Source organism: Lipotes vexillifer, unplaced genomic scaffold, assembly GCF_000442215.2.
Source record: "Lipotes vexillifer unplaced genomic scaffold, Lipotes_vexillifer_v1.1 scaffold520, whole genome shotgun sequence".
In the NCBI taxonomy this organism is placed as follows: Eukaryota; Metazoa; Chordata; class Mammalia; order Artiodactyla; family Lipotidae; genus Lipotes; species Lipotes vexillifer.
Window position 1 is genome coordinate 406,140 of NW_006784004.1, and position 11,902 is coordinate 418,041.

The 11,902-nt window shown below is 39.3% G+C and overlaps 1 protein-coding gene across 4 annotated transcripts in view; it reads right to left on the bottom strand.

Annotated features, from left to right (window-relative positions):
• MYPN (myopalladin) overlaps positions 1-11,902 on the bottom strand; it is an 82,394-nt gene that overhangs the window by 38,067 nt on the left and 32,425 nt on the right. For all 4 annotated transcript variants that reach the window (XM_007456469.1, XM_007456468.1, XM_007456470.1 and 1 more), the window contains 3 exons: positions 9,332-9,446; positions 8,117-8,188; positions 1,272-1,413 (listed from right to left, as the gene is read on the bottom strand). In XM_007456469.1, coding sequence (XP_007456531.1) covers positions 1,272-1,413; positions 8,117-8,188; positions 9,332-9,446 — 329 coding nt within the window. The remainder of the gene's footprint in view (positions 1-1,271; positions 1,414-8,116; positions 8,189-9,331; positions 9,447-11,902) is intronic.

Genomic DNA, 11,902 nt, shown 5'->3' on the forward strand with positions numbered 1-11,902 from the left:
TCCTGAAGGAGTCCGCTTGGTACTGAAAACAGGTGCTCAACTAAGGTTTATAGAATTGCAGGCACTCAAGGAATAGTTGTTGAATTTAGTTACATTGTTCTACACTGATAGAACTAGTGGAGGTTTTTTGCCTCAGCTTAAATGGTATTCGGAATATATCATTGCTGCTGCTATTCAGAACATATCATTGTTAAATCTGATGGTAGTTTGATTCGTATATCTATTTTGTGATAGGCAGAAACAAAGTAACCAAGAAGCAAATAATTTTCAACATATTTTACGACTGAAATGGGTCAAGGTGAAAGCACTGCATGACAAGAAAAGAAGAATTAACCACTTGGATATATAAATAATTCTTACAATAAAAAGAGTAAAACCTCAATAAACAATGAACAAAGGATATAATAGGTAATTTTAAAGTAAATTCAAAGACCCAATAAATAGGAGAAAAAAGTTCCTTTCCATATCTCATTAGTGAAGAGAAGATTAAAACAAGTATTCCCATTAGGCACCTATAAAATTAGTGAAGATTTAAAAATGTTTAATACCCATTGATATTGAAGGTATAAGACAAAAGAAGTTCCCATATGTTTGCTGGTTGTAGTAGAATGTAACTGAAACAGCATGTGTCCCAGTTCAACTGGGATGATCTGGTTTATTCCTGGGATCTCTGTGTAATGATTACTAGCACCCTTTGTTACTCCCCAAGGTGTCCCAGGTTAGATGATCAATTATATAATCATCCTAAATTTAGTTCAAACTTTTTGGATGGCATTTTGATGGTTTATATTAAAAGCCTAAAAAATGTAAATTTACAGTAGCAATTCTAGTACTCAGATTTATTCATAGATATTCACAAAGATCTTCTCTGTTAACAAGCTTTGAAATATAGTTTCTAATAGTAAAACTTTGTGGACAATCTGCATTTTCAACAATAGGAGATTAAGTAAATATGAAATTGATTGTATCAACTTATTTTTAAAAGTAAAAAAGTTCTGTGTTTATTAATATGGAAAGATGTTCATGAAATGTTGAGTGAAAAATCAATTTACAAAAAAAAAATTATTTTTATTTAAAGAAAATATATGCATGGAAAAATTTTTGGAGAATATATACCAAAATATTAGTAGGGTTTAGTTTGGTGGAGTATAAGTGTTTTTAATTTTATTCTTTTTATTACATTTTAATTAGTTGTTAAAAGTTATAAAAATAAATGTATACAATAAATCTATAAAAATTATCAGAAAAATAATTTTAAAGCACCAACTTACTTTTCTGTAAAATTCTAAAATCTGGAGAATCTTCTATCAAGGTCCCTTCTCTATACCACTCAACTTTAGGAGATGGAGCTCCTTTTACTCTGCATTCAAAGACAACTAGCTGACCCTCAGAGGCTGATAAATTTTGTAACATCTGTAATGAGAAGAATATTGTTAGAACCAAAAAGTATATATTTTTGGGATCTACTCCCAGTGCTGAATTTTCGAAAAAGATACCATTGCCTTCATATTTGGATTTTCTCCAAATCTTGTACATTTCCAGCAGCTTCAATTCTGTGGATATACATTGAATCTTTTTTTAAAAATTAATTAATTAATTTATTTTTGGCTGCATTGGGTCTTCCTTGCTGCGCACAGGCTCTCTCTAGTTGCGGCGAGCCGGGGCTATTCTTCACTGTGGTGCGCGGGCTTCTCACTGCGGTGACTTCTCTTGTTGCGGAGCACGGGCTCCAGTAGTTGTGGCATGTGGGCTCAGTAGTTGTGGCCCGTGGGCTCCAGAGCATGGGCTCAGTAGTTGTGGTACACGGGCCCAGTTGTTCTGCGGCATGTGGGATCTTCCCGGACCAGGGCTCGAACCTGTGTCCCCTGCATTGGCAGGCGGATTCCCAACCACTGGGCCACCAGGGAAGTCCCTGAATCTGTTTTTGAAGACAGAATCATCTGAGTGCATAGGAAGCTTTTTCCTCACTAGCTTCTTCCTTTTCCTCTCTGTTGCAGTGCCAGAAAAATTTATTGAATACTAGGTGAAACATTTTGAGGGTTTGCAAAAATACTAATATTTGGTAAAGTAATTCTGCTTCCTTTAAGAAAATGCCCAAGTAGAGTTTGGTTTTCAGAAATAATAACAGTTTAAAAAATCTGCAGTGAATATCTACTAGGTGTATTTAGTGTGGGAGTAATGTATTTTTTTCCACACCAGACTGTTCCACAAGGTGGACTATCTCTGTGGCCTAAGTAAGTGACTATTTTCTTGGCTTTGCCTTGCCTACTTTCTGTAGTCCTGGAGATTGACGTTTGTTTTGCTATTTTCTTTTCCTTATGTGTTCTTTATAGGATAGCCTCAATGTCTGTTGAGGGAGGTAAACAATGACAATCTCTATAAAATCATAGTCACATGTGGAGTCTTAGGTCATGGTAAAATATGTCATAATTTTGTGAAGGCGTTGTTAAATGCTCTTTCATGCTTCCCCCCCAAAAAAGTTCACAAAAATCACTTTCCATTGTAAAATATCGGTATATTCTATAATAGACGCTATGGGAGAATGGAACTCACATTTTCCTTTCACAACTTGTCTTTCACTCATGATTTGTGAGCTTAAAGTCACACATTCGTCTGTGTAGTTGGTACTTCATTTGATTATGAAATGCTCCTTTGGCATATATGTGGGCACATTTTTATTTTTAATATAGGCCTAAAGATGATAAACATGGAAAGGTTATGATTAACTTTCTCTACAAGCTCTGTCAGCAACAAATGCTGCAAGGCTTTCCCATTATTACAGTTTTGGGGTCTGTATTTAGGAAATATTGGCTCTTGCTTTGGAGAAGGGGAAGGCCAGTAGTTTTTTTGTTTTTGTCATTTACTCTTATAAATATCTTGAGATTGTTTATAGCTCTTAACAATATATGATATTTTGTGCTTAGACCTATCATATTTATGGCGTTTATCTTAGGAATACTGGGGTGGGTTTAACCACGTGGCTTTAGCTGTAATAAGAGACTTTTACCTCAGAAGGATGTGTCAGTTGATATTGTGACGGCCAGGGGGCGCTATAGTTCAGAGTTAGTGTTTTGTTCTTTTTTTGCGTTCCCAAATTTGTTTGCTGAAGGAATTCAGGATGTGATTTTCACAGAGTGGTTTCTGAAGTAATAAGGATTAAAAACCTGGTTATTCCTTGTCTACCCCCAAACAATAGCTTCTAGTGACACGAATGGAATGTTCTCAGTAAGCAGGGAGCATCAGTGAGTCTTGGGTGCTCCTGGCAAGCTGGTGAATATGCCCTCCACCCTGACATCTGAGCAAATTCTGTGCTAAGATGGTAGTTTTGGGGGCATATTGAAAACTTTAATGGCAGTCATACATCTCCCTGGGATTCATACATAATGGAGTTTCGTTCCTTCTTGAGGCAAATTAGAAAACCAAAGCAAAAAAAAGTGGTGGTGGCAGAAGGGATCGAATGAATAAAATATGGCACATTTTAAAAATGGATGTAGGGCTTCCCTGGTGGCGCAGTGGTTGAGAGTCCGCCTGCCGATGCAGGGGACACGGGTTCGTGCCCCGGTCCGGGAGGATCCCACATGCCGCAGAGCGGCTACTCGTGAGCCATGGCCGCTGAGCCTGCGCGTCCGGAGCCTGTGCTCCGCAACGGGAGAGGCCACGACAGTGAGAGGCCCGCGTACCGCAAAAATAAATAAATAAATAAATAAATAATAGATGTAAGCAGAATGAGGTCAGTCTACATTCTGACATGGCTTGAGGTTCAGATATGTGAACCAATTCTCAATCTGCAGAGGTTACACCAAGGTCCTGTTTGCAAAAGGACCTCCTTGAGAGAATATGTTACAGTTGAGACCAACATTAGTTGGTTGTAATTATTCACTTGAAATTGAAGGCCAAGACCTGTGTTCTATTGGAGAGTCCAGCCAGATACCTGAGATACTATAGTCCTAGAATATGCCAGCTAAGGGACTGTGATATGAGATGGAAGCTCATTCCAGTGTGACACATCGTCAATACTCAGTAAAGGAGTTGCCAGGGGTCATCTTACAAGGCACTTAGAAAAGGTTGTTGAAGGTCATAATTTGAAGGACAATGATAGTTGTTATTGCTGAAAACTGTGCTTTTCTACAAAAGTCTCACAAGAAGAAATCGGCTCACATTGTTGCACATCCGGTCCAAACCAGTTACACCATTTGAACATAGTTTAGATGGGGCCATGTTCAACACAGCAGTAGGTCTTAGGCTGTTACTAATGGCACATTGTGTAAGACTTGATCATATTTATCTTGACTTCACTGAAGATGAATAAGACATGAAACATTCCCCGACTAGCAAAGATTAAGTTAATTTTAACTAGGAATTATGGATCTGAACTGAAGTCCCTATAATGAAAGGTCTGCAACCTCCTGCAGTAAACAGTATCCAAAGTGCAAATCTGTCTTGTGTGTCATCACCATACTGACCATCCAGGAAGACATTCTTTGTAGGATGACTTGACAACACAGAGACTTGAGAAGCATGTCTTCCACGGCCATTTGACATTGGATTTTTTCTCTACTCCTAACAAGACTCTGAAGCCACAAAGTGATAAAAGCAGTAATTCCTTCTTAGCTGAAATGGAAGCAGTTCACCACAGAATAAATATAACTATGTTCCCACTTTGTGCCAAGCTCTGTGCCAGGTGCTGTAAATGTGAGTTGAAAGGACACAGTTCCTGCTTAGTAGACCTATACCCACAGATATAATGCAGGGACATCCTTGAGAAAAGCATCTCCCTTGTTGGTTAAAAGATGTCAGCTATAAGGTTCATATTGTCACTTTATTCTTTTTTTAAATCCAGTTGCTATTATTGCACCTTGGGAGATGCTGGAAGTGAATGTTATAGTACTTTTAGACTGGAGTTGTACCACAGCAGTTTTCACTGATAAAGAACCGTTTGATTGAAGACCTTTTTGCCCCTATATTGTCACAGGTGCCCAGTACAACAGTTGAGTCAGAGGAGTCTCTGGAATTGTCAGGTTGTGGAGAGGGGCCCATGTAATCTTCAGGAATCTAGAGCCAACCACTGTACCTGTCATTTCAGGGTTTCCTGCCTCAGCTATTATATAATGAAGTGCCGTTCCTCAAATTCTCACTTCCCCTGCCCCCTTGCCCTCTTCAAATTACTGCTGAAGCAGCTGGAGCCAGGGCTGCAGCCTTGAAAGCCTGCCAGAGCAGCTGCTGTTGGAGTGGGAACAGTGATAGGAGTAAGATTCTAATTTGATCATCTACCTCCCTTCACACTCAAGGAGTGTGAGCACTGTTTTCCCCCCATAAACAGAGTGAAAGTTTTTGATACTGTATAGAGGATGGAGGATAGTCTACCTCCATAAAATATTTTTAAAATATAGGTATCCTCTATAGGTAGAGCAGTGAATTAGCACATGGGACCCCAGGCTTCTTTCAAACTCTACCACTGTTTTGCTGGGCAACCCTCATTTTCATTTTAACCTTCTTTAAAAAGAAGATAATACCAGTACTTCCCTATCACCAAAGCAGGTACAAGGAGTTAAATAAAACTCTGCTCTCTAATCGTTGCTTTCAAAAAAAATGGCTTCTTGCCATTATTGGCAGAGAAATGCTTTGTTGGGCAGTATAGAAAGTGAGTCATAGGGATTGGAATGCCAGAAGTCCCTAAAGAAGTAAACAGAGCAAGGAATAACCTGAACAAACATAAGCCAGTGATCAGTGATCAAGGCCTATGCCACGTGATTACCACCATCAGTGGCTCTGACTCAGAAATTTTCTAATGTCACTGGCAGTGACGATGACCTCAATCCTACCCTCACTCATGGAAACTAATGCAAGCACAGCATTGCTGATAAGTCCCTCTGGAATCTGAGCCACAGCCTATGCTAGTGCCCTACGTCTGAACAACCCTGATCCCGTTTATGGAGGCAAAAGCACACTTCCCGAGGGCTGAGAAAGCCTCACCAGAGTTTGAGTCCCTGTACTAGGGACTGTTTTCCCACCATAGATCTAATATTTTTGGAGATTTATCAAATTAACAACACATACTAATGACTAATTCTTTTCCCCATTTTTATTTATCAAAGGCATATATGTATCTGCAAATCAGAGCATCTAATTAGAGGGAGGTAATCAGTCACCACACAAAAGCAGCGAAACTTGAGGCGAACCAGTCCATGAAAATTAAATGTAAAGAATAGGTTTTAAAGTCCTATTAGGCTTTTCAGAATAATAAAAATGGCTTTGGACCTATTATAACCATTATGGACTCCTATGTAGATATTAGAGATAGCCTTCAAGGCTCTTGGGAGAGACAGAAAACTAAACATCTTTATTATTGTGCTAAATGTTGTACCAGAGGCATGTACCAGGTGATGTAGATGCAGGGAAGACAGAGCATCCAAAAATATTTGAAAGTGTGGAGGGAGATAAGGACACCTCTTTGCTGTCTAGCTGGGCAGATGGTGTTGAGGAGACGAGTGGAGGAGATGTCAGTTTGGGACTGGGTATAAATTATTCTGTGATTTAGTTGCCTTTGAAGAGTCAGCATTGCCTGACAAAGGGTGTGACAAATAGGCACGACAAATTAGAGTGTCCTGATTTCTCGGCATTTAAAGCTCTGTTTTAAGGCTAGGTGACTTAGCAGTGAACTAGGAGACACTTAGGGGTAGCTCTGTTAGCTACATTACACACACACGCACGCGCCCGTGCGCGCACACACACAGGTCCACTTATAACTCTTCATCCAAGTCTGGTATTCACCAAATCACGACATGTTGCTTTCCTACTTCAAGTCTTTGAGAATAGCAAAACTTAAATTCCGAAAGCGGTTACAAGAAACAAACCTGAAAAATTGAGAGGCATCTTGTTTCACATAAGAATATTTGCCAACCTGATACAGTTATGGATATACATGTCTCACTCTTGGACTCTGCTTGATTTTGGAAAACCATCTTGGATGAGCTGATATGGTGGAACGTCGCTAAAATGGATGTTCCTGTGGAAGTTGTGAATTTAGCAATTCTTTTAGGATCAGTACTCATTGGAAAAGACTTTTTTTTTTTTTGCCATTTTGCTCTATAGCATGATTTCTCAGCCCCAGGACTAATTGACAGTTTGGGCTGGATAATTCTTTTTTGCAGGGGGCTGTCATCCCGTGTATTCCAGGATGTTTAACAGTATCTCTGGATGCCAGCCCCCTGTTGTGAAAATCAAAAAAATGTCTCCAGACATTGCCAAATGTCCTTCGAGGGACAAAATTAACCCTGATTAAGAACCATTCCTCTAAATCATACTTCTGAGTGGATAAAATTTCTTTGGGCTTAAGTTTGGTATTCATACAAACAATAAAGTGTAAATCCAGGCATAGACTCCATCCATGTGGTTTTCATAATACCAAAACAAATCCAACATGACTCAGTTTCGCACCTTTGAGTTTATTGTCCTGGGCAACATATAAACTAAGTCTATGTTATATAAAGGAAAGAACAGTAGACAGAATTGGGACAACTTGTTTCTAGTCCTGATTCGGCCACTTGCTAGTTCTGTGACATTGGATACATTGTTTAATCTCCCTGGCCCTCCCTTGGTTTTTTCATTTGTAAATGAAAGTGCCTGAGTAAAATTTCCAGTTCTAAATACAAAGATTATAAGACTCAGAATTTGATGCCACCACAGTAGTTGATACCATGGATTAGAAAAAGAAAGCTCTTTGTTCTAGAGTGAGGCTTTGTATTAAGCTTCTTAAGAGCATGTAACTCCATCTCCTTGAACACCAAAGACATCCAGAGAAGCCCTTGGATAGTATGTGCCTAGAAGTGTATCACCTGACCCCTAGGTGTGGCTACTGTGTTTGAAAGCAATAGGATGGCCATAGAGATCAATGTGATGAGTGGGGATGACCTTTCCCTTATTATACAAACTCATATTAGAAATCCGCAACTTGGAGCGACATGGTAACAGCTACCACAAAAACCCAAATCCTAATCCTGTACTTATAAGAGACCAAAATCCTGAGATAAAATCAGTGAATTTTGAATCCTACAACTTTGTTTGGGTATTGTGGTGTGTTTAAAGCCATGACAGAAAGAAGTTATATTTTGATTACCTTTGTAAACACAGGAGCTGCAATGATAGGTTTTCCATCCAATCCTTGCAGATAGTTGGGAGGGCTCTGACACTGTTAGAAGGGAACCAACAATAGATTCATTGTCACTGGGATTATCAGATAGGTAGGTAGACAGATGATAGATAGGTATAACGCAGCTAAAGAATTTGGTGTATGAAATTAATCTAAAACCAAAGACTGACGTTTTCTAAGTCTATGAATTGCAGACATGAAATTTCATGCTGAACTGATTGTATTTCTTTCTAGGTCATGGTGGCCGTAAATACGTGCTGGCCATCCCCACCCCCTCACATATAGAGCTATGTAATGAACCCTAACCCCCTGAAGAGGTTCCATAGACCCCTGAGGCTCCACAGATCAGTTTTAAAACTACTGACTTAGAACTAAAATGTGACCCCTCTGCATTACTAAATGGGTCAGATAAGTACTTTAAAATTTTTTTTAAAGGTTGTAGATCTTTATATACATCAATATTTATATTTAAATATATCAAATAACACATTACAAGTATGTTTATATTAGTATGATTTCATATTTTTAAAGTATATGCATAATATACATTTATAGATATGCATAGAAAATGCCTGGAACTATCTGCTAGAAATTATTAATAGGAGGTACCTCTGAAGAGTGGGGGCAGAGGAGTCGAACCTTGACTAAAGTTTTTACTTAACATACTTTCTGTATTTTTAAAATGTTTTTACAATAAGCATCACTCTTATCATCATCATCATCATCATCATTGTTAACTTGAAGGATGAGAGACTTTGAGGTTTTCTAAAAATTAATTTCATGGTTGCTCTATCTTAGAAAGTAGAATTTTTTTTTTTTAATAGCTCTATGAAAGTGAGTTTCATGATGCAGAGTGTCTTGGGCCAGTGTGAGAGCTGGCAGCTCATTGTATATGTAGTCAATGCTCTTCATAAAGCTGGAATATCAGAGACTAATATGTAGAGTTTCTTTTGCTATGAAATTTGCCTATGAAGTTAGAGAATATGTTCCCAAAGCCAGGGGAACTACTGATATCATACATCAGAAGTACAAAGTGATTATCATGACTATAGGAGTGTGTTGCCCAAGGTCATTGTGAAGTTGCAACAGAGGAGAACATGATCATGCCATACAAGATGGTCATGGTCACAGTGCCTGCCTGTCACAATCCATGGCGCTTGTGTTTCACTTAGACCCTTGTACCTGCTGAATGGTTGACACACTGGGCTGGGCCACCACATGCTGGGCTTGGGGTACTGCTGAAGGAATGGCTGCAGAAGTAGTGGGAGGGGATGACACCTCATTTGGCTTCTGGATTCTGAGAAGTGATTAAAATATAGATTATAAAACAGACCTATCATTGTTGTGAAAATCCTTTCAGCAAAGCTTTCAGAAATGCTTACAGAAATCTTCGTTCAACAATATTACAGAAACATTTACTGAGGGCTTTGCTACACACTTCGTTAGGCAGTGTAAGCAGGAAGATCATAAGACGCCAGTTCTGTCCTTGAGTTAGCTGCTGTCAGCAGAGCTGGGGACTCCGGCATATTCTCAACTCACTGAGATTCAAGACAAGTGCTATGACAGAGCATGTGCAGAAAATTGTTTGAGATTTGTTTTGGTTTTGCCCTCTGTGTTTTCCCTCCCCCTCCTATTTCAAGTAGGAGGCCAGGCTTTGTTAATCTTTGCTTCTGGGATTTTGGCAGGGCAAGAAGCAGAAATAGCCTGAGTCAATGAGCTCTACAGGGTTACACAAATTAAATTAAAGAGATTGTTTGAAGGGCAAGGGAGCCAGAAAGTATTCTTGAGAAGGCTGCAGAGGGTAGATTATTTCAGTTTTGTTGTGGGGAAGAGAGAGGTCCAGGGATCTTGCCAGAGAACCTAACAAGAGGGAGAACCTGAGTCCAGAGGGGATGACAATCCCTCGATTAAAGGCTCCCCATCTTGCTAAAGATATCAGTACCCACACATATCAGGAAGAAACAAAGCACTAGACTTGAAGGGACCTTGAGATCTGGGACATGGGCCTCTCACCCATAACCTGTGGGGACAGATGACCGATGACAGGATGGGCTTTCCTTTTGTCTAGGTGTTACCTCTCTCTGCCTCAGCTTTCTCATCTCTAAAATAAGGAAATAATAATTCTTACCTCATAGGGTTTTTGTGAGGGTTAAATAAGGTAATTCATGTAAGATGCTTAGAGCAGTGTTTAATATCAAACTATATATCTACATCTCTGTATCTGCTATATCCCAGGAACCTTTGCACAAATTGGGAGGGGGAAAGGGACACCCAATAATGACTGATTGAATTTTTTCCCAGAGCCAGGTAGGATGGAATCTCAGAAGCAGAATCATTTGATGACGTAGAGGCTATCAGTGGTCCTGAAGCATCTGTTTTCTTCTTTTACAATGTTAGAATCCCTGATTTCTTTACATAGCTACTCCAAATAAAGATTGCATTTCCCAACCCTCATTGAAGCTAGCTGTGGCCACATGCCTACTTTCTGGTCATGGGATATGAAGGATAGTGATGTATGTAATTTAAGAGAGATGACCTTAAAAGGGGAGTAGGGTATGTCCTTTATTCCTCTCAATCCAAGAAGATGAGGCCACATCTTAGAAGGAGGTGAAGCAGAAAGCTGGAAGCAGACTGGAACCCAGTGGAATTTGGAGCTGTTTTACCAGCCAAATTCATATTTTTATGTAAAGGAGAAAAATATTTGTCTTATTTAAGTTACTGTTATTTGGGGTCACTATTACACACAACTGGAGCTAAATCCTAACTACTACAAGTAGATTTAAAGAAAATGAACAAATGAGGTATTTCTTGCTTATTTAAATTCGTATATCAAATTCATACCCATTAGGCTCTAATTCATACCCATGTTATGAGAACCTTGAGGAAGGAGTGATGTATGTGCAATGGCAGAGGAGCTTATTATAGAACTTGACTGAGCTTTGAAGGATAAATAAGAGTTTGCCAGGCAGAGAAGATAGGGCATTCCTAGCAAAGTGAACAGCTTGAACGAAGGGGTGAAAATGAACTGCACATTGTGTGAGTGAGATGGCAGCCATGTAGAGAGCCTGAGGTGGGGGATTGGGGGAGGAGGGGCAGGAAAGCCTGGTTGATACTCTATTGAATAAAGCTTTGTATGCCCACGTTGAGATTTTTTTTAAATGTTGTTTGTTTTGTGTTATTTTCCCATAGGTAATAATTTTTTTAAGTTGGGAAAATGATAAGATCATAATTATCTTTGAACTGGCTGTATGTAGTTTGGAGACTGTAAAAGAGAAAAAGATTGGAGTATCTATAAGGAGGGGACTGGCATAAAGAGACAGGAAAGAAGAGGAACTGAACTGAAGCCATGAGAATGATAAGGAAGAGAGTTAAAGGGAGAAATCATTTACTCTGGTTATGAATTTTCATGTGTGCACAAAAGCTAAAAGCAAATTATCATTCCAAAGTAGGCATACCCCCCACATTTTGAAGAATAAGTTATGATTTCTACCCTTAAGAGCTTGCCTTCTATAGGAGAGGAAAGAATATGCAAATTCAGTTACCGACTCCTTAACCTGTCTTCCAGACATTGCCCATGTTTCAGGTAGTCTCAAGGGATGGCTGTTGTGTCTGTTTCTAGTTCCCATGCCTTCTGTCCACAGTCTCCTCTTCCCGAAACACCCTTTCCTCCCTTGTTCGGGGGTGTCCACCTGCTGCTCTTTTAAGACCCAGCTCAAGGTCACCAACTCTGTGAAGCCTTTCCTGATTTCTCTT